This window comes from Solanum verrucosum, unplaced genomic scaffold (genome assembly GCF_900185275.1).
Source record: "Solanum verrucosum unplaced genomic scaffold, falcon-dt-bn FXZP01000157.1, whole genome shotgun sequence".
In the NCBI taxonomy this organism is placed as follows: Eukaryota; Viridiplantae; Streptophyta; class Magnoliopsida; order Solanales; family Solanaceae; genus Solanum; species Solanum verrucosum.
Window position 1 is genome coordinate 2,760,824 of NW_026020185.1, and position 27,334 is coordinate 2,788,157.

At 35.7% G+C, this 27,334-nt stretch overlaps 1 protein-coding gene across 1 annotated transcript; it reads right to left on the minus strand.

Moving 5' to 3' along the window:
* Positions 1-1,236: 1,236 nt before the first annotated feature.
* Positions 1,237-4,671, minus strand: LOC125829330 (uncharacterized). The gene is made up of 7 exons (XM_049508568.1): positions 4,467-4,671; positions 4,045-4,075; positions 3,661-3,679; positions 2,660-2,757; positions 1,799-1,897; positions 1,428-1,600; positions 1,237-1,328 (listed from the first exon to the last, which is right to left on the minus strand). Exons 1-7 carry the CDS (start codon positions 4,662-4,664, stop codon positions 1,242-1,244), a joined length of 705 nt encoding a protein of 234 aa, XP_049364525.1. The 5' UTR covers positions 4,665-4,671; the 3' UTR covers positions 1,237-1,241.
* Between the last annotated feature and the right edge of the window lie 22,663 nt (positions 4,672-27,334).

Sequence of the window (27,334 nt, forward strand, 5' to 3'; positions counted from 1 at the left end):
GCAATTTAGGTTAGGTCTCATGGTGTATGTTATTTGCAGATGACATTGTTTTGATCGAAGAGATTCACGGTGGAATTATCAGTAGGTTGGAGGTGTGGACACCGTCTCTAGAGTTTAAAGGGTTTACATTGAGCAGTACCAAGACAATATTTGGAGTGTAAATCCAGTGGTCTGACGTATGAGGTAGGGTATAAGTGATACTTGATACACAAGTTGTCGCCAAGAGAGAAATATTTAAGTATCTACATCCCTGATCCAAGGAAATAGAGAGATCGGTGATGATGTCACACATCGTATTAGTGTGACATGAATGAAGTGGAGGCATGCATCCGATGTGGTGTGACAAGAAAGTACCACCAAACTTAAAGGTAAATTATATAGAGTGGTGATTAGACCGCCTTTGTTGTATGGAGCGAAGTGTTGGCTAGTCAAGAACTCTCGTGTTCAAAGGATGCAAGTGGCGGAAATGGGGATGTTGAGAGGGATGTATGGGCATACTAGGAGCGATAAGATTGGGAATGAGGATATCCGAAACAAAGTGGGAGTGACCTCCACGGTGGACAAGTTGAGGGAAGGGAGACTGAAATTGTTTAGGCATGTGAAAAGAAGATGTGCACATACTCCAGTGAGAAGGTGTGAGAAGTTGGATATAGTGGGGTAAAGTAGAGGTAGGCCAAAAAAGTATTGGGGGAAGTGATTAGACATGATATAACACATTTTCAGCTTACCAAGGATATGACCTTAGATAAGGAGGTAAGGAGGTCGCGAATAAGGGTAGAAGGTTAGTAAGTAGTAAGAGTTGTACTATTACTAGCTTATTCATGTATTTGGTTTGGTGGTGAATAGAGCACCATGTCGGTTGTTGTATTAATGTAGTCTTTGTCCTATTACTATGTTTAGATGATCTCACTTTGTTGTTGGTGTTATGGTTCCTTGCATATATGCGCCACATTTCGTTTGCATGTTTCTCCCCACTATCTTTTTCCGTTTTATTATTGTTGTGATTTGCTTGAGCTGAGGGTCTATCGAAAACATCTCTACCTAGGAGAGATAGTGATAAGGATTGCATACACGCTACCCTCTCCGGACCTCACTTTGTGGGATTTCACTAGGTATGTTGTTGTTGAGACTCATCCTAGGATGCAAAAGTTCGTCAATTAGTGTTTATTATATAAAGAACAACCACGACAAAGAACTATATTTAGGAACATGCAACATCAATTGGAAAACTGCTACCTCATTTAAGCCCTCCCATCCCACTCTTCATAGAACTCCTTCAGAAAATCCTCCATAAATTTGTGCCTTTTCTCAGCCCTTTCCTTACCAGCCTGTAATGAAGAGATGATTCACATGAAAATTCTTCCTGCACAATTTATAAGGTTCTGAAGGGGTAAAACAAAATATACAGAAACAAACGATAAGTTGACCTTTGTCTTCATCAAGTCCTTCAATTTGAGAAGCTTCTCATGAAAATGATTCACAGTAGTCTGCTCTTCTTTGTTCATGTAATTTTCCTTAGACAGATCTGATCGAGGTTCAATTCTTGGGTCATGGAGGACTCTATGCCTGCTTCCACCGAAAGTAAAGCAACGGGCGATTCCTGAAACCGTAATTACCATATGATATCCAAATTAAGAAAGACAGTATCTTTTTAAGGTAGGAAAATAACCAAGCAGTCTGTAATTAGAAAAAATCCAACTAGCATAATTTCATCTCTTCAGCAGCATCTACCACAGAGAATGAGAGGAGAACATAACATATACAGGTGACCAAGAGGTAACTAAATTGAATCAATCACCTATTGCACCAATCGCATCAAGCCGATCGGCATCTTGCACCACCCCAAACTCTATTGAATAATTCGTATTTGCAAGCCCTCCAACTTCTTCCTTGAAACCTATATCAAAGGGAACATTGTTTTTTTTTTCAATTCATTCAAATCATCAGGAAAGGATAACAATCATCTTGTGTCCAACTCTTCCATAGAATACAAAGCCCAAGGAATATGACAGATTATAGTACAGAAATGAAAGTGAAACACAACCACCAATCACTCCAAAGGAACTGAGAAAAGCGTGAAAACACAGAGAAAGTTTTACATGACAAAAGTCTATTTCAACCAAGGAGACAGTACATACAGATTAAGAAAGTTAATTATTTTAATAAAACAATATTAACCACACTTCAAAAAATCATCAACGAAAATATTGACACGGACACAACCATTTGAAAAATCCTTTGATCTGGCAATACAGTAACATTGTGGTCGCAATTTTATTTCCAGTAATTAGACAAGCAAAACCTAATATGACAAATATGTTTTTAAGTCCGTGGCAGACATGGACAGACAAATGAGAGAATTTCAAAGGCTGGAGTGACAGAAAATTCAAGGTATCATTTACCACAGAAAGAGTCATCATATTTTCCTTACAGTTTGCTAATTCATTTTCAAAGAGATACAAGTTATAAAAATATCCAGAATGAAATCAGTTAATATTTTTCTGCTTTATCAAATGGCTTTGCTTTATTTTACAATAGTATGGTAGTGAACTAACAAAGATAATTTTAAAAAGATGGAACAACAACACAACAAATTCACATCTACATCCGAACAAATAATGGAACTACAATAGAAAATCAACTGCATCCACAAACTTACCCATCCCCTTAATAATATTCAATATCTTTATCTTCATCCCTTCCTCTATGCCTTGACCCTGAAGAAATTCCTCAACAATCTTTGCCTCAGATGGATCCCTAGAAGCCAAAAGAAGGCATCAGAAATGAATAATAATGGAAGAACCCAAGGGTATGGACTAGTTGTCAATGACGTGGGTTGAGAACCACGAGGTCTCAAGTTCAAATCCTAGCCGGCGAAAAAATACTAGGTGATTTTCTTCCCACTTGTTCAAGCTTTGGTGGATAGAGTTACCCGGTACCTGTGCTAACGGGAGGTAGTAGCTACCCCATGGAATTAGTCGAGGTGCCCGCAAGCTTGCCCTTACACCATGGTTATTAGAAAAAATGAAATTAAAACACTGGAAAAGTCAATGACTGGGAGTGAAAACTGGGGGAAGACGATAAAAAACTGCAATTATGCAATGTATAGGGATGGACCACTAAATTATTTTGCACAAAGAGAAACCACGATGCCAAAGATGATAAGAACAGTGCTACTGTCTTCCCAGCTTACTTATGTCAATACCTGTAACTTGGGTTTATTTTTTAAGGACATATATAGGGTCTATTAGTCGGAGTTTTCAGCAAGCATTCAGATCTCTGCATTGGGGGCTCTCCCCCCAAGGGTACCATCTTAACTTTCCTGTAATCATTGTTCTCATTAATACACGAAAACTTTCATTCAATTCTCTTGTACACTCTCTGATCTTGTCATTGGCTTTATAGCACTGCACCGACAATCTAGTCTAGTGCACTGAGCGGGCTTTTGATTGGCAGAAAGTAATGACCCGGATGTCGGTTGCTTTGCCGTACATTACCCTTCCAAGACAGTTCAAGAAGGCGTCACCGTAACAGCATGGATGACATTTTGACATCCATACAGAAAATTATCACTTTTTGAGGTAACTTTCATCCAACAAAACCATGAGAACATAGGCTACAGAGAAATCCTTCTTATCATGAAATATGATAGAATCTAACCTTACGTATTTGTAGTCACCTGCAATCAGAAAGCCAAAGAGAATCCGATAAGTTACATAACATATCAGAGGATTAACGACAGAACTTGATTATAAGCAGAGAGATCCCAGCTCGCACGCACCAACAGAATTGCTTATAATATTTCCTTTCAATTCTCTTTTAATTTACAGTCATCAAATAGATCCCATCCCTCCCACACCTCAAGCAGCAAATGTAGAACTCTCATAATCTAAAAGGTTATTCCCTCGTAATCTTATGATTATCAAATAGATAACCCGAGCAATGAGCAAAGTATGACAAAAAGCGTTATAGCAGTATATAACTCAGTGGGTCCAAGTTAAAGCTCTAATATATCAAAATAATAGTGAAAGAGGCATCAATCACCTATGTCATGTAGAAGAGCAGCCAGTTCCACCTGAAATTATAGCAAGAAAAGTTTAACTTTTCGAAATGCCTAAAAGAAGAAAAAGAAAATAGGTATACCCTCCTCAAACATATGTACACATTTTGCTCACACTAATCAACACTCAGACTACATATATGAAAGGTGTATGCACTTGGATCCTTAGAAGTGGGTTTACAATATGTTTTTAACTTTAAGCAAACTACTTCCCAGATGTATCCCATTAGGCAAACTGATCTTGGAGACAAACTAGTTATTAGAAGCAGTATCGTTAAGAATGCCCAAATCATCAACCAGTGGCTAAAACAATCTTGCACTCAGTAACCTCATCAAATCTTTAACACGAGTTTTGGTTTTCAATTAACCCTCAATCTAGTTAGGTAATTATGAGTAGTAAGCTTACGATTAAGATGGAATCAGGAGAAGTAGAAAGGGTTTCTTCGTGAGCAAGTGAAAGGGCAAGGTCTCTAACTCGAAAAGCATGGGCTGCATCATGTGAAGCATCGTTCCCTCTCATTGCTTTCTCTACCAACTCCTCTGCCTTTCTGATTATCTCCTTCTTACCCATCTTCCCCAAAACCTCTGCCTTAGTGGACTCCATGCTCACAAGTCACAAGAGAAAGATGAGTTTAGGATGTGAACAAGTCTCGAAATTAATTATTTTGTTGTAAATAATTTGTGGATGTGATGTCCTATGGCCCACATGTTACTGTAGCATATTTAGTTTTCCAAGTTACTCTTGACTTAAAAGGTCTACATTATATATATATATATATATATATATATGAAATAAGACACCAAAAAATATTGAGAAAAGGTTACTATTACTTTCTCCTCTCCTCTCCTCTCCTCTCCTCTTCCTTTTTCTTTGTTCTTAGGCAAAAGGATTGATATACCCCTCAACTTTGTCATTTGGAGCTGATATATTTTTCATTATGAAAGTGGCTCATATATACCCTTATCGTTATACAAACGGCTCACATATACCCCTACCGTTACAAAATGAGCTCACATATACTCTTCATTTAACGGAAGTGAAAAAATCAATTTTAAATTTATATTTTTGACTTTTAATTTTTTTTTAAATCATTTAGGGGTATATAGGATTCTTCTAGCAAAGTTCAAGGTATATTTCAATTTTTTTCATACATAAATTATTTCTTGACTTCTTTGATTTTCATTATTTGAGTTTCTTATTCTTATTTTATTTTTTTCTTTCATTACTTAGTGTAAAGAAAAAAATTTAAAACTATTTTTTTGTGGCTATATTATAATTTAAAACAATTATTTTTATCTATATTGTAATTTAATTTTTGTATTTGAAGAAAAAAATTGATCGTCTATAATAAATTTTACAAGAATATTAGTGAAACATAAATAGATTTGACCATCAAAATAATAAATCTAAATTAGTCATTGAAACAAAAAAAAAGTCAAAAAAATAGGTTTGAGGAGGATTAAATATACCCATATGGGATTATAGTTATAATAAAAAAATTAAACTAAAATTAATTTTTTTCATTTCCGTTAGAGGGAAAGGGTATATGTGATTCATTTATATATAAGTAGGGGTATATATGAGCCACTTTCATAACGAGGGGTATATCAGCTCTAAATGACAAAGTTGAGGGATAAATCAGACCCTTTTCCCTTGTTCTAATTACTTTTGTTTTCCTCTTCTTCTTTCTAGGTTTTTCCATTTAATTTTAGTATTCTATCATTATTTTATAACCCGTTATCAGCACGAATCTCTAATAATTTTTCTATCCTATGTAAGTCTCAAAATATTAGAAGTTCAAATAAGTTATCAGAAATCTAAGACATGAGACTTTTTATCAATATTCCCATATCAAAACTACATGCAGGTAAACACATTCAATTACACTACTGGTAGCCATTGTTGATATGAACAAACAAGAAATTGGGTATACAAATCAATCTATTCTTAATGGTGGTTGTTTTCTTCTTGCTATCAAATTGATCGATCTATGCCCACAAAATCTCTTAATGGGAGGAGTATAAATTTGTGATTTTCTTTTGCATATGCTTAAAGTATATTACAATTTATTTCTTATAATATATTTTATCCATACTATGAAGTCTTCCTTATCTGATTATTTGAGTTTTCGATCTTTATAATTAGCTATAAGAATAGAAAGGTATTCATCTCACATAACCTTTTGTTAACTATTACTCATAATATTATTTATATGAAATATTACTTTCCAGTGATACGAAAAATTACTCCATATTAATTTTCTACAAAACAATTGACTTGTTAAGTGTCGGACCAAAAGTCATCAGAACTCAATACATATTAGAAATTTGAATTGTGCATATGTCTTGAAACGGTAAATAAAAGGATTATTTTTATTTTATATAAGCTACTCATAATTAGTCAGGATAATAAATTTCTTTAACAATTAGTTGTTTGTCATTTCTCATCTTGACCTTTAAATTGTCATATTATACATGACTAATGTACATGAATTTTACTACAATTTTTTTTTGCTAAAATAAATATATAAATAAACAAATAAAAAAAAGGGAAGGAAATTTAACACATATATTTTTTTATTAATACATAATTTAATTGGATTATATTGGCTACTTATTCAAAATTATGTATAGTGTGTTTATCAATTACATAATTGATATTTGTAGGCCTAGTAAAATAAATTTATACTCATGATTAAATAGGTTTTGTTAATGTCTTTTCTTATTATTTCTAATCCATTTGCCATTTAATTGTGAAGTTGTAATATTTTTAAAGATTCAAGGTGAATTTTGTTGTATTTTGCTTCTTCTGTCATTGATTGAGAGTAAGACGGTGGATTCAAGTTTCATCGCACCAAAAGGGTAAGACATCGATCAAAGTCTCGATGCACCATGATGATAAGATTTTGAGTTCAAGTCCCTTCGTATTTTGGCCTAACACGCCTTTGTATGGATAAGACATTGGGTTAAAGTCGCAATGCAATATATTAATATATAGTGATGATTGAGCAAATCGATATGCTCTTGCTAAAAATTGTGAAGTCCGTCCCATTTAATATGCTTCATTCTTAAAAGAGAATGTGATAGCAATACAATGAAAGTCTGAAAGATGACAAGACTATTTTATGGTTGGATATATGAATATGCACGTGAATGGATAAAATAATAATAGTCATCGTTGTGATAATTATAAAAGAAAGGACATTATGAGTTCTCAAAATAGGTCCTTCAAAGAGTGAAGGTAGTTTTTGTCATCAAATTTGGTATGAAAGGTATTGGGCACGTGATTACAGTGCAAACTAATTTGATTTTATAAATCCTCCATCAAAATAAAGAAATATAAAGTGAAGGTGCACTTGACCTTTCAAAAGTGATGTCGAGGTATGTCATATGAATATGATAAATTTCAAGCATGACAATGAACTTATAATGAAAAAATAATAATAATCATGAAGCATGTATATATGATTATAGTCAATTCCTTGAAGAGAATGTGACTTGTGGTAAGTATCATGAAATGTGGATCATTCTTGAAAGTGCATGTGTCAAAAGATGATGAAAATTATAAATAAAGACTCATGTATGATTTAATAAATACCACAACTCACCCCTATGGGAGGTTAGAGAGAAATAAAGAAATTATATGTTGGTATAAATGGCCATTGGTCAAGCACTTTTAGTACATCACTAATATTGTGGTACGTTTTTTGATGAACTATCGAAATGACAAAAGAAGGAAATAATTCTTGACCACAGAACTTTGTCATTGATTATGTATCTCTGTGTGTCAAAAAAAAAAAATTGTCAGATATTAAACAAAAGGGAGGAGATACTAATGACAAAAGTAAATCAAGAAACAAGTTTGGCTTATAATGATTTTGATCATGACAATAATGATATAAATTTCTCCTGGAAAGAGATGTTTACCACACAAACAATGTTATGAAATATGTGGTAGTATCCAATGTTAATTGTGAGCTTTGGTGAGCTAATGTGCTACTACCCAAAGAAATAAAATTGCTCATGATATTGGAATTGTAGTATCAAAAGAAACTTTTTAAGTTTTAAAAAAAATAGTCAAAGAAAAAAAATATTCAGACTACAAAATATGGAAAGATTTAAGATCTTCATATTACTACAATCAAAGTGGGTTATAAATATTTACGTGAAAAATTACCCATATTTGCATATTGTTTGTGGTAACTAAATATGAGCATGATGATTAATCACATGCAAAACAAACTACAAGTTTATTGAAATAAATATTAGTTGGCATGACCGGTTGATGACCATCCCGGTTCAAATATGATACGAAAATAAATGAGAATTCATGTGGTTATATATATGTATTGAAGAAATAATAAAGTCTTCAAGAATTCTATTGTGTTGTTTGTTCTCATGATAAAATTATCATTGCACCAGCTAAGTTTGAGATTATATCTCCTAGAATTTTGAAATGTATAAAAAGGTGAATATGGGCCCGTTCACCTGTCATGTAGATCATTTACTACTATATGATTTTAATAGATGCATCTATGTTTATGGTCACATATGCTTTATTATCAACTTGCAATTTCATTTTTGCAAAGGTTGTTTGCTAGAATTGTTAAATCAAGAGCACATTTCAAATTATAAAATTATATTGATGATGTTGATTTATATCCAAGTGGTTTAAGCAGAAATTATATGCCTCTAATTATAACTAAACCATTGGTTATCAGAACAAAACTCCCAAAAGAAATTTGGTATAAGATGTGTTATTTAAAGTGTAGCAACACTTGTACGTATCAAGCCAACAAGGTTCCCCTATCACAATTGGTTCAGGGTCAGGAACCAAATAATTCTCTTCTAATTTTTTTTAAAATGTGCGGTATATTATTCCATTGCTCCATCATTACGCAATGCACAAAGATGAGTCCCCAAATAATATTGGGCGAATGTTAGATTCTCTAACATTAGGGGGAGGAATGATAAGCAACTGGAAAATTAGTTATACATAATGAATTATTATTGGTATTGGCATGATCCTCGTTGAAAAATAATTTAAGTCAATTGTCAGACACATTCAAAGACCCTATGTTATAAACCAGATATAAATGCTTCAATGAAAAATCCTTGAAGGACATAAGTTATGGCACGCCTGAACGTGATAAATTAATCGATTTGAAAGATAAAACTTCTTGAAGAAGAAAAGGAGCAAATGATCAAGATAGTCATAATAATGAGGCAAGTGCTTTAGAAAGAGCATCATGACATAACACTTTATAAAAATCTTGTCAAAGGTTCAGGTACTTGAAAATGATGAAAAATAAAGTGAGCTTGATAAGTTATGTCACATTAGAATCGATATCAAATAATCGTTGGCGATATCTTAAATATAATGTAGCACTCAAAATTATAAATGGTGATGAGGATCTTGATATTAAATCTGTCGAGAGTTGACAGATAAATGATTGACCAAAGAAAATACAATTCAAGTATTTTTCTATTCACTTGGGAAAGTGATGTTTTTGGACTTATTTTATCCATATACCAAGCTATAATGTCAGTGGAGTACAAATGAATTATTATGAGATAAGTAAAATCGTAAAATATAAAGTATGAATTGTTCCTTGAAAAATAAAGATTTTTCGCAAAAGTCCTGACATTATTGTATGGAGATGTATACTCCCAAGGTGGATGCGATGAGGTTTCTTTCAGTCTGATAATATATGAAAAAACTTGAATACACATGATGGATGATTATCATGTCTAGCTAGACAGTAAATATTATATAAAAATCCCTGAAGGATTTAAAAGGTTCCAAAGTGATTCCATTGAATAGTACCCCAATGAATGCGAGATCGCTTAACATAAAGATCAATTTTGATTTTATTAAAATGATTAGAAAGTACCATGTCATAGTGCAATTGGTGCACTTATGTATCCTGCGATTATTATTCATGGTATAATAATTTTATTAATGTGCATGCAAATATAACATTACTCTTATCGATAGAGATATCAAAGTGAATCAAATATTGATTTATAAATTTATTTTATTCTAACCAATCTTGTCAAAGTTTATTAGTTATGAAACTGTAGGAAATCATTTGATTTATACCAAGTTTGATCTCAAAAGATATACATGTTTTCATGTGGAAATACTGGCACATCGTATTATCCTACAAGACTGTCAATATTATTATCATGAAAGTCTTTGTTATTTGGATATTGCTACAAACAAGTCAGATGGGCAATTTGTCTACGTCGACGAGGTCAGAAACTAATTAATTGTCATAAATGTATTTGGATGAACTCAGCATATCCAACGGACAGGAAAACGATATATCAAGATAAGCTCAATGATGCAACATCTTTATGAATATGATTTGATCACAAAGACACAATCAATATCAATACTTGGAAAACCAAGTATAAGATTGGGAGACATCTTTTACAAGAATTAGATGATGTTTTAATTAGGGGGAGTAAATATGCGCTGCACTCTTTTTACCTTAACCAAGGTTTATTCCCACTGAATTTTCCTGGTAAGGTTTTTAATAAGGCAACTCTCAAAGCGTATTACAAAGATATGCGTACTCTTTTTCCTTCACTAGGACTTTTTCCCACATGATTTTTCCTAGTAAGATTTTAACGAGGCACATTATCTATTGAGAAACTCCAACGAGTAGTAAATACATCATTTAATGGATACAGATTACACAGTTCTCTGGATAAGCTTGAAACCGAGAAGGCAACTTAGAAGCAGCTCCACAAGTAGGTTCTTATAAACAGCTTACAAACAAGTTCTTATAATCAAATTACAAACAGCTCCGCAAGTAGATTCTCATAAGCAACTTACAAAAGAAGATTCTTATAAACAGTTTACAAGTAGCTCTTCAAGTAGGTTCCTACAATCAGCTTACAAGTAGCTTCCTTCAAGTAACTTGAAATAAGTCAACAAACAATGCGTATTACAAGAACATCCAAGGGGGAGTGTTGTAAATAATTTGTGGATGTAGATGTCCTATGGCCCACATGTTACTGTAGCATGTTTAGTTTTTCAAGTTACTTGGCTTATAAAAGGCCTACATTGTATATGAAATAAGACACCAAAATATATTGAGAAAAGGTTACTATTACTTTCTCCTCTCCTCTTCCTTTTTCTTTGTTCTTATTACTTTTGTTTTCCTCTTCTTCTTTCTATGTTTTTCCATTTGATTTTAGTATTCTATCATTATTTTATAACATATATTAATTAATAGAGGTTAAAGCTTTACTTAAATTGGAATTATTAAGTTAAATAAAGTGTAAAATTTACTTAATATTTAAAACTTTTTAATGTTTTATAAAATGCTAGTTCTTGAACACGTGCATTGCATAGGTACCTCATTCTAATTAGTATTAATGTTTTAAAATGATATTAATAATATTGAAGTATGTATGCCATTAAAATCATAGTAGGAAAATACAAGTATGAATTGATGAATGATTAGCCTATGGACTAATATTTAGGGTGTGTTTGGTATGAAGGAAAATGTTTTCCTGGAAAACAAGTAGATATTTGACTTATTTTCTCATGTTTGGTTGGTCAGTAGAAAATATTTTTGAAAAATACTTTTTAGTGTTTAATTTATGAATGAAAAATATTATTGAGAAAATATCTTTTATTTTTACTAGAAAGTAGAAAATTGAAATTGAAAATATATTTTAAAAACAAACATAATTTTTTTGGAGGAGGTGGGGGGCTGATGGGGGGGGGGGGTCGCGGATAGGCGTGGTGTGGGGTGAAAAAATAAAAAATTGAAATTGCAAATATTTTTTAAAAGCAAATTTTAAATTCTTTTTTTTTTTTTGGGGGGGGGGGGATGAAAAATAAAAAATTGAAATTGAAAATATTTTTTAAAAACAAACATAATTTTTTTTGGAGGGGGGTAGGGGGTGGTAGGGGGGCTGGTGGGTGGGGGTCGAGGGTAGGGGGTGGGGTGAAAAATAAATATTTAAAATTGAAAATGTTTTTTTAAAAATAAACTATAATTTTTTTTTGGGGGGGGGGGGGGGGGTTGGGGGCTTGCAGGGTAGGGGTGGGGTAAAAAATAAAAAAATGAAGTTAAAAATATTTTTTTAAAAATAAACTTTAAATTTATTTTTTCAACAAAAAAAATTGTAATATGAAGTTGGAGGAAATTTTTGGAAAATGTTTTCCTTAATTTTTGAAGAGAGGTCATTTTCCTTAAATTTGAGAAAAATGAGTTGATTTGGAAAACATTTTACCCAACCAAACAAGAGAAAATTGGAAAATATTTTCCTTCAAACCAAACACACCCTTAGTGTCATCGCAAAGCACTAAACACTAAAAAAATGTTTAAATTTATGAACGTAAGAGTATCATCAATTTTTTGGCAGTGAAATCTGAATTTGGGGAGAAAAAATATTTATTTAAGTACATTCTTTCAATATACAGTTGAATCAGGAAAATGAGTGAATGAATAAGCAGAAATCTCTATTTGAGTTGAACCCATGAATAGTTCAAAAAATAGTAAATCAAAATATTATAAGGATAGTAAGTAAATAAAGAAGAGAAACCAAATAAAATTAATTTATGTAAAGAATACAACGTGGAAAAAAAATCACTAGCATTCTCATGGAAAACATACAAAAACTTGGAGATAAAATTAACTTAATTATGATTTCCAACTTTTGAGTACAAGAAATTATATACTACGTCATATTAACATTTGCTAATTTTATTTAACTATGCTTGCAGTCTAGTATGCTTAGAGAATATGATTGCTACAATTTGTTCACTAACTCTTGCTTGTGTGATACCTTAAATTTCACTGACTTCCAACTTACTCAACGGGTGGAAATAACTCTTGAGGTATAACACCCCGCTTTTTGAAAGAACTAGAGTTAAGAAGAAAACTATTTTTTGGAAATAATCTAATTTGGAAAGTTTGACAAATTAAGAAAAGTATGAGTTTTGGGTCAACTTCAATCAACCATAACTCTTAGCACATGATGAGTTAGGTAGGATACAAGATACCGTAGGAAAGGTCTTTGAATTATCTTTCCAACGCCATCGAATTTGCTCAATTTTGTGTTTGTATGAAGGAAATATTCCCATTTGAAGGCGGGTTGTCTAGATAAGGAAAGTCAAAACCGGATTTTAGAAGGGTATTATGGTCTTTTCACTACCCAATTAATTAAATTCGTTTTTGGTAATTAAGTTGGGGTCTAAACTGAATTGGTTCAGTTTACGCTTCATAAAATTAAGTTAGAGTTTTGAGAGAAGAGAAGAGGAGAAGAAGCAAGGATTCGTCGCATTCTTGAAGTTAAGCTTGTGGATTTCGCCATGGGTTGATCCCTGCAAGGTATGTGAAATCACATAGTGTTGGGTTAGTTCACCCACGCACCAATCATGATTTAATTAAGTGAAATTATGTTCTTGAAAGTATAGAAATTGAGTTCTTGATGGATTGTGTTGAAGTTTCTATTGGGTTCTTGATTATTGGAGTCGTTGAGAAGTTCTTGAGTTAGATTCATGAAAGATGATGTTGTTTTGAGTAGATTCTTGCATATTTTGGTTATATATTCGAATCTAAGTGTTTGGGGAAGGAACCAATCGAATCTAGAGGGTTTAGAGTTGAAAAACGAGCAAGAAAAATTGGGGATTTTCTAGGCAGGGGCATGGGGCGCTGCGCCACTCAGAGCGCCCCAACCCAGACTCTGAAGTTTGGGCTCTGGCGCTCGGCGCCACTCAGAGCGCCAAGGACACCAGGTCTTCTACTCTTTCCCACTTCTTTCCGTTTAAGTTTCCTTGAGTCGTACCTATGTTTCTAGTTGATTTCTACACTCTAAGGTACGTCTAAACATCATGATATCATCCATAAACATGAATCATAACCTTGAATCCATAAATTCAAATTCAAGGAAAGTTAAGATCCAAGTCTAGAGAGTTCCTAGAGTCTTTTCAAAAGTCTTTTGCAAATGCTTTAAACTTGTTTTAAGACTTGAGTTTTGAGTTGAATAAAGAGTAAATAGTGAAGTTCATTTCTTCAAAAGAGTATATGGGGACTATGTATTCCAAAGAGTAAATATTTTCACATTTAATCAAGAAAGGAAACATTGATTTGCAACAGAGCCTTTGAGCTAGTTTTTCAGTAAAGAGTAAATGCTTTCACAATTAAGCAAGAGAGGGAACACTGATTTCCTGGAGAGCCTTTGGCCTAGTTTTGAGTAATTATCTCAAACCACTGAAAAAGTTATGGTTTTAAACATATGAGCTAGTTATATTTTGGGAGTAGTATTGAGTATCGATATGGGGGAGAGTTCATACAACACACAACCCCTATAAACTATGTAACCATCATGGGTAGAAAAGGGTCATAATTTTTAGATGATTCCTTAATGCTTTTAACATAGACGAGTGGATCCACTTAGCAGTTAGGTTCTATACCCTCGGTAAGGTATAGGACGTCCCTGGCAGCGTGAGGAAAAACGATGTATCATCACATAGCTCTTAAGTGATGGTTGTCGGTTAGAGAAACTCCTATAAAAGTATTTTGTATTTTTTATATACAAACTGAGTTACTATTGTACTTCTAAATACGCAGGGTTGTTATCCATGTTTTAAAAGCTTTTCTTTATATTCCATTCATATTATTGCTTTATATTGAAATGAATTAAGTTGAGCCCGTGTATGTTCTTTCAGTTCCTTTCAAGCTTATGTCTTGTTTTAGAATTCCCCTCACATGCTTGTACATTCAATGTACTAATGCCATTTGGCATGCATCATTTTTATGATGCAGATACAAGTGACTAGGATCAACACCCATTGCTTCGTTGATCCAGTTGAACATTCAGAGTCTTGTGGTGAGCCTCCTTGCTTTTTGGAGGATCCCTTTTATTGTTTTATCAGTTAGTTCATTAGGATGTCGTGGGTCTTGTCTTGACGTCCATCTCAGTTGTTAGAAGCTTCATAGACAGTTAGTTGATATTAGTTCATGAGTATTTACTTTCCCTTTTCAGTTTTGTTGAGACTTGAGTTGCCATTTCGTCAAGTTGAATGTTGATCTTTAAAAACATTCTAAGTTATTTATTGAGACAGTTTAGTTATGATTGTATTTCAATACTTTCTTTTATCATGAGTAAGTCTTCCGCTAAGAGTTAAGCTAGGCCAAGGGTTCGCTTGGGGCTATCAATAGTTCTCGAGTGCCAGTCCCGCCCAGGGTGTAGGCTCGGGGCGTGACATGAGGTTTTTCAAGAAGTGGAAGAGTATAAAACTTAGAAAATTTGTAGTTTAAAATGAGAGAAAACTCCTCTATTTATAAGCAACAAATGGTAGTATGAACAAGTGCTTATTGTGTCTTATTAGAAAAGCACAACCCTTCAATAAAATCACAACTCATCAAAAAAGTCACAACCGTTTGAAAAAGCCATGTAATGACCATTTAGGTCATTTTTGAGACTACTCCTCTCTCTTTCATAAAAGACCTTTCAATAAATTTTAAATGAGAATTTTGAATTACTCGTTTTATTTGCGGTTATTAAATTAGTGGATAAATTTTAGATATTTTATTTTAATAAGTGGTTAATGATCCAAATTCATATTTTATTCAATATCCAATACCACTTGCTTAGAAAGACTTCTACAACAGGGAGCACAAATATGTGAAGAGGAGACGATTTCTCCGGATATAAATTTTTGGGTAAGAAACACTAATGATAGAGCTTATTTATAATTATGCTACATCTCTTGCCATTGCTTATAATAATAAATTATTGGTCACTAGAGTTAATATCATAATTTATCATATATCTGGGTATCCCTTTAGGACTAGGAGAGAAGGAGTGGAATTTATCATTGAATGATGACAAATTGTTAAAGAGGGTATATAATAATCATGTTTGGAAGCCATACTATTGATTTTAAAGAATAAGTTTGCAAAGGACAAATGGGTGTCACTGTATGGTTTTTATAATGTTGTTATGGTGGATACTACAAATTTCTCATTACTATAATTACCAATTTCGGAACAAAAATAGGGAACAACAAGGTTACATATTTAATTGTAACACCTCAAAAGTTGGAAAGATGAAAAGGAAATAAAAATACAGAAACTTCTCTGAGATAGTGTTTTACGAGTCCAACCTACGGGCCTAGGAAGTAAATCGTAGAACCCAGATTTGAGTTTTGGAGGATAAAGTTTTTTAAGTTTGACCTACTAATAAGCAGGATGGGACGTAGGAGGTTTGACGAGTCGTAGCCAACATCCGTAGAAAGGTTCTAGACTTGTTGAAATTTTGGACCACAAGTTGGATTCTACGGATGGGGCCTACATACCATAGAAAATTTAAAGGACTGTAGAAAGGTCTCATAGAAAATGATTGAATTTTTGAGCTTTTGACGTTGAAAGATTTTTCCAAAGTCCTTTTTTTCCTTAGATTTAAATGAGTGGAGATTTGACACATTTGAGTTTCTAGCTGCTTTATTGACAGGGAGTGGGAAGTAACTGTTTGAGTCAAAGTGTAGAAATCACTTTTCAAGTCTTTCAAAGACTCTTCAACCTTTTTAAAGATCCTTGTTAATTTATCATCAGTTGGGTTTACCTCCAGTCCAGCTTGCTCTTTTGGTTTGGAACGACAATGAGGTGGAACGTATCTATCTTATTGAGCTTCACAATCTATCCAATCACCACCTCAATCTCTCCAATCTCTCTAGCCATGATCCTTTTCCTTGTTCCAACCTTTGTTCCCACCCAATCTAGAATAGTTCGAATGAGAACCCCCAATTGAGTTCCCCAAGTATTGCACGTTTTCATTGTATAACTCTTCAAACATACCATCATCCAGACACTATCCACTACTTGTACCAATTGCGTTAACCGATTTGAGTCCACCTCCCATAACATGTTTGGATAACAAGTCAAGTTGGGTCATCATCTTAGCCATATTCTTATCACATTCATGATCCTTCTCCGTTTGTTCCTTGCTCATACCCAATTGTAGAGAAGATACTTGATCATCCCTTTTATGTCATGCTTGGTTTATCTTAGTCATATCATTAAGCAACATTGTTTCCACATTGTACGGTTGTCGTATCAACCCACCTTGAATGAGTTGGTCAGCCAACTTTTTGTTGACTGAATCAAAGCTACAGTAAAAATATTTATAGCCGCAAATTGTCTGAAACACCATGAGTTGGACATTGTAGCACCAACTTCTGAAATCTCAACCAAGTCTTGTGGAGAGGTTCACCTACCACTCTTTTGAAGTTCTGGATGATATCTCTAAGTTTTACCATTTGGGGGGGGGGGGGGAATCTTTCAAGGAACGCTTATGTAAGTTCCTCCCACGAAGTCATTGAATCATTTGGTAGTTCGGCCAGCCACCTAGTTGCTTCCCCTGTTAAGGCGAAAGGGGATAGCCTCCTCAAACGTATGGAGTGATGTTCTAATAGGTAAAAAGTCCACACACATTTACAAAATTCTAGAGATTTTCATGGGGTCTTCATGACCAAGACCTCCAAACATTCAACTCGTTTGGAGCAATTACAACATAATTTTGATTACATAAAATATGGCTCTCCCAGCGGATTGCTCCCGTACTTTCAACAATGTTAACATACATGTCGTTCATATCTCATATGTTATCATTTAGCTCATAGTGACTAGTGTCGTCACTTCAATCTTCTCTCATAATTCCACATGCGAATATGGCACAACAATAACACCAAACAACAAACTACTACAAACAAACAAGTTCAAAAAATAACTTCACAAATTGAATTTTTAGCTATCACTCCACCACAACAACACCATTTTTGATAATGCTCAAATTACTCTTAAAAACTATTTAAAAGAGTAAGCATTCGTTAGCAATAAAAATACCCAACAAGAGAGTAAGGGTCAAATCCCACAAGGAGTGATATAATGTAAATAATTCAATTAGGAAATTAAAAATGTAAATCGATTTAAATAATTCGTTAGCAATGGGTGGATGATTCCACCAAATTTACTAAAAGGATTTTGCAATCAATTATCGCTATTCAACTAACAATATGGATTTTAAAAAGTAAAATATGATCTAGGGGTGTGGGGATTGGTATTGATGTCAAATAGGGGTACAAGTGTTTGCTCAATAATGTTGGACAAACTTAGATATGTTGGGTAATCATTAATGACACTAATCTTCTTTCGATTTCAAAGCATCATATCATAGAATCTCCTTTCAGTCTCATCTATATAAAACACAAAGCAACCGAATACCTTACTAAAATCTCTCTTTCAAGTAGATTTGACAATTATAATTGAACCATTGTTTCTCTTTTAATCAAACTACAACAATCAAATCTAAATTGCAGGCATTAATTTATTTACCCACTTCAATTCATCTCTTTAAAATATCAACTGAAGATCTAAATTAGGATTAAGTTTGCAACCGTAACAAAAAAAATTAACCTTATGCTAAATAACTCAAATCCATGAATGTACAACAGTAAAACAGAGCAAGACACAAAAACCACTAAATTAAATCAATACCTAACTGATACACCCAAACCACACTTCCCTAAAAAAATATAAGTGGTCATTGTCAAATAAAGAACCTAACAGAGGTTAGGGTCGATCCCATGAGGAATAAGGCCTAGACGTAAGTAAATTTTGTACTTTTAGTATGTGGAGGTAATGCCCAATGGGTGTTGATTAATTAGTTCTTAAATTGATTGTTAAGCATGGATCTAATGTTGTCATGAAGTTCTAATTTAAAAATTAGTGGATGCAAACATTGGTTGAGCTCTCTAACATTATTTTGACTTGACAAAGAAAAATGGAGTTGGTTAAGACTCATTAGTGAGGAGTTGATGAAATTAGTCATTGAATTAGAGTTAGATATAATCTAATCTAACTAATTACTCATTTAAGGATATGATTTAGGAATATTCTACCCACTCAAACAATGTTTGGTGTTTTATATTTAAGGGTCTTGGATTTTGAGAGAATTCAATGGATATACGTTTGATAGTTCAAGAGAACATCGAATGTAGCCTAGAACAAACTCTATCTATGTGATAACCAATTTGGAATTGATTAATTATCACTTATTGTGTTGAAACTCCATCACATTGCACACACCTCTAATAGTCTTCAATATTTGTAAAATCCATTTGTTTTTCACTCATTTGAGGCCTTTTTAGTTCATTGTCCTCAATGCCTATTTATGTTCTTATCTGATGATAATTTGATATTTTACAGCTATAAAGGTTAAAGGACAAGGCAAGGAATAATCAATGTAAAAAGACAAAAAAAAATTGAAAAGAGTGTAAGCTCCCAGCTGAAGATCGCCTAACACAAAGGGCGGATCTCCCAATAGGTTGGACTCGACTAAAGTGAAAGTGTGCACTTTATAAAATATTTGAGGTAGGTCGGCGAAACAAAGTTCAAATGGTGAGTCGCTGAAACAGTTGGGCGATCTATTTTCCTTTTTTTTATTCATGGATTTGAGCTATTTACCATGGGTTAATTCATAGAATAAGATTACAAACTAAATCATAGCTTAGTTCTTCGATTGATGCTCGAAAGAGATTAATTGAAGTGGTAGATAGCTTAATGCTTGCAAATTGGATTTAATTGATGTAGTTTGCTCAAAAGAGAAATTGTGATTTAAATTCTAATTGTCAAATCTGCTCGAAAGAGATTTTTAGTAAGATATTAGGTTTATTTATATTTTTACATAGATGAGACTGAAAGGAGATTCTATGATTTGATGCATTGAGACCGAAAGAAAATTTATGTCGTTGATGCTTACCCAACCTATTTATGATTATTTAGCATTATTGAGCAATCACTTGTACTCATATTAGATGTTGATACCAACTCCCACACTCTAGAGCGTCTCATACTTGTTGAAACCCCTATTTTTAGTTGAATTATGATAATTGGTACCAAAATCCTTTTATTAAATTTGGTGGAATTATCCACCCATTTGTCCTAATTGCTACAATGAATTGGTCTGCATCTTAAATTCCTAATTTAATTCTTACAATTATATCACTCATTGTGGGATTTGATCTCGACTCTCTTTGTAACACCCATATTCAGAAAGGTAAAAAATGCAAATTTTCAGAAGTTGCTGATGAGTCTGAGATTTGGACTCATTTGGGGCTTGTTTATATAGATTTAGTGTCCTCAAATGCTTAATTTGTGCCATAAACTGATGTTAAAGCATGTTATTTCAGGTATATGGATTGAGGAGCAAATCAAGGACACTAATAGGCAAAAAGGAACAAAACAAACTAAAAAAGTGAAGAAAGGCGAGCGTGAGGATCGCCAAAAGCACTTGGCGTGTCGCCGAGTGGCTACTGTAACCACCTAAAGCTCCAGAGTGCCACCCTTGAGGGAAGAAACCAAGTCGGCGATAGAAAAAGGGCAGTTAGCGAATCGCCGAGCAGTTTCGCGATGCCAAGAGAGATCACCCAAAGTTACAGGACTTGAGGATGCTGAGAGCGAAGGCAGCAAGGCGATATAAGAGTGCAATGGGCGGCTCGCCGAGTGGTTCGACGAACCCAACTTACCTCGCCTAATGGCCCTTCGTGGCTAATTTTCGGCGACTATAAGTAAAATTTTGAACTGTAAATTAAGAAGCTTTTAATTTTGTTGTATGTCTAGAATAGTTTTCTCTGAGTTTTGGGAGAGTTCCTTAGTAGACTTAAAGGCTTTTTGAGACTCAATTTGGAGATTTTTCAAGTGGGTTTCGAATTTTCTACGAATCGAAGCATTTTAAAGGCTTAATTACTCTAACCCAGTTGATGGCTAATCGATGATGTTTGGCTAAAACCCCAAATTCTTGGGGTGTGATCATGTGATTATGTGTTGAATTAGGTTATGGGTATTGTTAATTACTAGTTTAAATGCTATATTGAAGTGGGTTTAATCATTAGCTGATGTTTAATTTATGAATTGTAGTTTCTAATGCAGTTCCATTTTTGTGTTCTAGGCTTGCTCGAGAGAGAGGTTTTAGAACTAAGGTTATTGATTAATGAGTTGTCGGTATTGGGTTGATTTGGGTTCAGCTCGAGAGAGTGAATCCTAAACCCAATCCTACTCATCTTGCTCGAGAGAGAAAATGTATTAAGGTTATGGGATGTTCTTAATTGCTATGCTTGTTGATGTTCGAGAGAAATCACTTGAAGTGGAATAGTTGTTCGAGAGAAAGCTATTTCAATTATAGTCTAGCCTACCCAATGATATTTAGCTATTTACTGGTAGTTTTAATTACCTATATATCGAAATTTTCCTATAATCGATCACATATCGAGAATTCTTCTCTTTATTGTTATTTCAAATTGTTTGTGACTGCGTTGTAGTTGAGAATTGCACACCAAAACCCCCCAATCTGACATTTGATGTCACCCCTTTTGACTTGTTTAATGTATTTTTTGATAATATCTATTCCTATATCTAGTTAGATCACATTCGTACTTCTTAATTGAACTTTGAACACGTACCGCTCCCTGTGGGATTCGACCCCAACTCATTTGTTGGGTTTTCTACTGCTTACCGATCGTTTACACCTAGAATTGGATGAGGTGTGCTTGAAATTTTATTCATCAAAGTAGCGCCACTGCCGTGGAGTGGTGTTGTTTAAAATTCTTTTATTGAAGTTGCATTGTGATCTTTGTAGTTATTGTTGAATCTACTTATTTTTGTTTTTGGTTTAGTGTTGATTGTGTTAAACAGAGGATGAGATGAGCGTTAATGGAAGTAATGGTAGCCAAGTGGGCCACCAAGATGACATTGGGAACCTCAATGATGTCAATGACCCAAGCCAAGTGGGTGGTATTGGTGCCATTCGTGTACCTCTAGCTGAAGAAAACATTGTTTTTCACATCACAAGCACAATGCTTCAGCTCCCACAATTGAAAGGATTGTTTGGGGGGATGGCTTATGAGAATCCCAATGAGCATATCAGGAACTTCGTGGATGTTTGTGGGTCGTTCTCATTTAAGAACATATCACAAGAATCGATCCATCTCAGGTTGTTTCCGTTCTCTTTGATGGGTGAAGCTACTAAATGATTGGCTGAGTTAACGAGGGACTCTATCACCTCATTGGATGAGCTAACCACAACATTTCAAGTGAGATTCCTTCCCCCATCGAAGATGATGACTCTAAGGGATGATATCCAAGGTTTCAAACGCTTGGAAGGTGAGACAATTCATGAGACATGGCTGAGATTTAAGAAGTTGGTGCTTCAGTGCCCAACTCATGGACTTCCAGATAATGTGATGCTGCAATATTTCTATAGCCCTATGCAATAGCGTCCTAACTTCTTGATTTCATGACTAAAATCAACAGGGCATGGTACACTCGCGAAGACTAAGTCTCTCCTCTTACTTATAAAATGATAAAATAGTAAATCGAAAAGGATCAAGAGAGAAACCAAAACATGGCCAAAATGATGACCCAACTGGATATCTTGGACAAAAATGTCATGGGTGTTGGTGCAAGGAGTGTTAATGTTGTGGGTGTTGGTGGAGTAAACCCTGATGAAACAAGATTTGAAGCGTTGTACAATGAGGAAGTAAACTTCCTAGCCAATCAAGGAGGAGGTTATCGTGCTAACTACCCAAAATTGGGTGGAAATCAAGAATGAAATAGAGATGAGAGCTGGAGAGACTGTGACAGAGAATAATGTGATTGTAACGCCACTCGGAAGGAAAGAGAGGGGGAGAAAGATATGTATGTTCTTCCCCATGAGCATCAAATGCCCAAGGACTCTGAAGGTGGCTGGACAGAAGATATGCTGTCACGCATTCTCAACAAAGTTGAAGGGTCCGACAAAGTGTTGAAAGAGATGAAAGAGGATGTCTCAACTCTCAATCATATGGTGACCTCTCGCTCAGTTTCTATTAAGCAGTTGGAGACCCAAATGGGTCAAATTTCTTCACATTTGAACCTAAGACAACAAGGGGAGTTGCCTAGTGACACAATGGAAAACCCTAAAAATGAAGCTTGATTTAGTATCCTCGTCGTGCCACGACGTTAACTAAGGTGCTTCTTGGGAGGCAACCCAAGTTTTTAATGCTTTGATTTTTGATTTTTGAATAACGGGTGTTGATTGTGCAGGTTGAAAGGTGAAGTGTGTTGGAAAAAAAGCAGTTTGGTGATCCAAAAGTCCAGTCGGCGACACGCTGAACAGGTCGGCGAGCCTGACTTGGACCGCCATTGGACCCACTAAACCTGAGGTGGAAGTCTATAAAACTCAGTGGGCCAATTTCTCAATCGGCGACTCAGCGAACTGGTCGGTGAGCCCGATTTAGTCTACCGTTTATACCCCCAAGATGACTAAAGGTCCTGTAAAACTCGGTGAGGAAAATAACTACTCGGCGTATGCGACTTACTCCGCCGAAAGGGCTGCGAAATGAAATGTTTTAAAAGGCCAAACGGTTTAAAATTTCAAAATCTTTCATATTCCCACATTTCTAACCCCGTACACTTCCACCCGAACTTTATATAATCTTTATTTTTGCTATTTTATTCACTTTTTGTGTGGATCTCGTGCTCGGATTTTGAATATTTTGCCGCCTAGCTTTTCAATATTCTCAATTTGGCATACAAGTTGATTTACCGAACCTCGTACTTTAGTTTAGCGGTTAAACTCAAGTGCAATCAATAATTGTGTATTATTATGTCTGGGTAATTGTTTAATTGGTGTTTGTTTGTGTTGGATTGCCAGTATTGTGTTCGAATTTGTGCCTAAATGCTTAAATCGATGATTTCCGTGTTTTGTGAGATTAATTTGGTTCTAAATTGTTGGGTGGCGTTTGTATTGCATTGGGTCTAGTTAGGTGAAGTCTAAGTAACCTCGAGTTGTGCCAAATAACATAAGTTTCCCGATGATGGAGCGTTTGACGTCATTCCTAAGGGCGAAATTCGTCAAATGGGACATTTAGGCCAAATTGGGGGAAGTCTGGGTACCCCGAAGGCATGGGTCATATGGGTCTGAGTATAATTGCATTGTGTTTGCGTTTGATTTTGATTTTGGGGGTTGCGGGTTTAATTTTGGGAAACAGGGTTGAAAACTGGCACGTTAGGCCGTTTGGCGAGCTGCGTCGAGCTCGCCGAATAGTTTGGTGGTTCGCCAATGTCCTTCTTTGATCACCCATAATTTCATGATTTGGCTGAATCGAGTTTGTAACTTTCAATGGTAAGCCTGAGCTCGCTAAGTTCACTCGACGACTCACCTAAAGGTTTCTTTGATCACCCTTTCTATGCCCCTTACCCATAAAATATCATGTAATATTCGACGGGCTACTCTAAGATCACCGATTGGTGTCGGCGATTTGCCGAAGGGTCCTGAACATCGCCGACATGCCTTAATGTTGGAAAAATTTTGAGCTGATCCCTTCGGCGAGCCTGATTTGGCTCGCTTAAGCGACTCGGCGACTGGTTTGGCGAGTCTTTCTGCAACTTGATTTCTGCAATTTTCTTAAGCAATTTCTAACATTTTTCGATTTGTTTTTATAGAAATGGCTAGGACCAATTTGGACGATAGTGGTATGCCACCTCGCAAAAGGGCACGGGGCATTGCTATAAATGAGGGAGCAGCTGCTTCAACCACAACGAGCGAGAAAACACCTCCGAAGAGAGGCAAAGGCAAGGGACAGGCGCCCATAAGTGATAGACCAGAGCATAACTCCAGCACTGATGGGGAATCCTTCGATTCTCAGGCTTCATTCTCTGAGCCTGAGGATAATCAATTAATACAGACCCGACGAACAGAGATTCGTGCAAAAGCTCGTCAACAGTCGTCTAGGATTCCAAAGTCGACCCCTCTTGCTGCAGATTCAATGCCAGCTCCGGCACAAATGGTGGTTCCAACACCTCAGTTCAGGGTCCTCATCCCCGGTTACTTAACCGGTTAAAAGTCGAGGGATTGAGAACCATTTTAGAGGAGAAGAGGTTGTCCATGGATGGAGTAGTGGACAGATAACCAAATGTGTGGGACACTCTCTGGTTCCACAGGTTCGAGATCTTCACCAGGTCCTGTGGCCCATACTTTCCTACATAAGTCTGGGAATTTTATAGAGCTTATAGTGACCTGGTACCAAATATAATGAAGAAGGTTAGTGCCTTCAGACAGGTAGAATTTGTGATGGTCCGAGGGAGGATGGTAAGATGCATCAACGATGACATCAATACCCTGTTTGATAGGGTTGTAGGTGTTGAGCACGAGTACCAGAGGATGATTATTCACAACCTCTAGATAACCTGAAGGGATGGTTAACTCCCTTCATTTCGGACACCATCCCGAGGTGGATTGAAGCTGGAGCACCTTTCAAGAAGAAGGATTTGAACGTAGTAGCTCGGTACAGGTTTGGGTTCATCAGCAGTTCTATCATGCCGTCACAGAACGAGTCCATTCTCTGCCACCCAAAAGTTGCCTGTCTAGGATCTCTCATAGCCAGAAATAGTTTGAACTTGGGACTGATTATAGAGCAGGAAATGGCCATGAGGGCCAAGCAGCGCTAGACGTCCCTTCCATTTCCCGTACTCATTATTGAGTTATGTCGTTGGGCTGGAGTTCCTCGTGATGAGAAGAGAGATATTGAGGTTACACCTACATCCTCCACCGACATTCGACACATAGAGGTCGAGTACATGAGGGGCGAGGCGGATAGGAAGAGAGCAGCTCTGGTGGATACATCCCTAGAGGTTGATATTGATTATTTACCTGCAGAGGTAGCCTTGCCTACTCCGGGCCTTTAGGTACATCTACTTCCACTCCTTCCCATCCCCATAAAGCTGCTAGTTCCACCGCCTCAAGGACTCCGATCACTCAGGCTTTGCTCTTTAAGATGGGGCACCTAGCCCATTCTGCAAATGTGCGGGCTTCCCGGCTTGAGGCCGATGCGCCCTGGATGATTGAGAGAGCTATCACTGCTGCATTAACACCTTTCCAGGCCTCCATTGATACTCTTACAGCGAGAGTAGTGATTTTCAAGAGAGGACATGGTGTGACTACTGACGTTACGACTTTGAAAGCTGAGGTTTCTTAGCTTAGGAAGGATGTGGACCATCTGAAGTCCACATACTTTATTTCGCTATTTGGGACAGTGGAAATCCCAGATGATTCGAGTGCTGAGGTACCTCTAGCTACCACCGGAGATGATATTAATGAGGAGGATGTTGCTGCCGAGTCTGAGGCCGAGATCGATGATGAGCAGCTTGAGGAGCGAGATGCAATTTTATATGAGGATCTGGCCAATTTAGAGGGTGCTATGTTCGTGACTGCCCGACAGGCTTCTTTGAGAGATACTACTACGACTGGGTCTAGTGGAGCCACAACTGATGCCCATCCTTAGAGTTTTACCCCAGGTATTGATGCCCGGACAGATGGAGCGACTGCGTAGACATGATCATTTTTACCTCCCTCTCTGTTGTTTTTATTGATTATCTTTGGTTTAGTTGCATTTGAGGACAATTGCTTTTCTTTTGTGGGTGGGGTGAGGTATTTCCATACCTACCTCTTGTGATTCTATTTTGTTTGTGAATATTGGGCTTTGTTGATCTATATATGTGTGTTTTGATCTTGATATTGTGGATATTTTAGCTTGTGCCCCTTGTGTTGAATGAAAATGGTTTTGTTCCTAATTTTAAAATTTAGCCACCTCTTTTGTGTGTGATTGTGTCTGTTCTTGTGCGAATTTGAGTGTCGGTTATGATCAATATCGATGACTTGAATAGTGCTCTTAATTGAACGAAATGAATGTGTGGCTAGATGAGGCCAATGAAGTTACATAGACAATGTGTGAACTTTTAGCATCTCGTTGTGACTAGCCGATTATCGAATGAGTCCCTTGTGATGAACATTGCACACTAGCTAAAAAGTGTTGAGTATTGTTTGATATTGGTGCCAATGCCTTGTGTGATGAGATTCCTTTGAACAATTGTGTGATGACACCTAGAATTTGCCCTGTTGGTCCGGCTGACTAAGTGATGCAAACACTTGAAATAATCTTAGGCAAAGATTTTGAAGAGTGAAATAATTTGATAATACACCTCTTTTGTGGCCAACCCAGTGAGATGTGTGAACCTTGGTTGAACCCTATTGAGCCTTATCCTTTCCTTGGAAAAAACTTGAACAATTGTAATCCCTTTTTACCCATTTACCCATAACTTTCATGAAGTGTGGTTTGTGTGAATAGTTAACTTAGGCCAAAAGCCTAAGTTGGGGGTGTGGTGAAAAGAGAAGGAAAATCAAGAAGTGTGAGAAATCCCACTTTGAGTA

Excerpts from the sequence above, each read along its gene's own strand:
- LOC125829330 (XM_049508568.1), bottom strand. The coding sequence starts at position 4,664 with ATGGAGTCCACTAAGGCAGAGGTTTTGGGGAAGATGGGTAAGAAGGAG. Across the intron at positions 1,898-2,659 it reads GAATATTATTAAGGGGATGG|GTTTCAAGGAAGAAGTTGGA; the intron begins GTAAGTTTGTGG and ends CCTTTGATATAG. Across the intron at positions 1,601-1,798 it reads TGATGCGATTGGTGCAATAG|GAATCGCCCGTTGCTTTACT; the intron begins GTGATTGATTCA and ends TTACGGTTTCAG.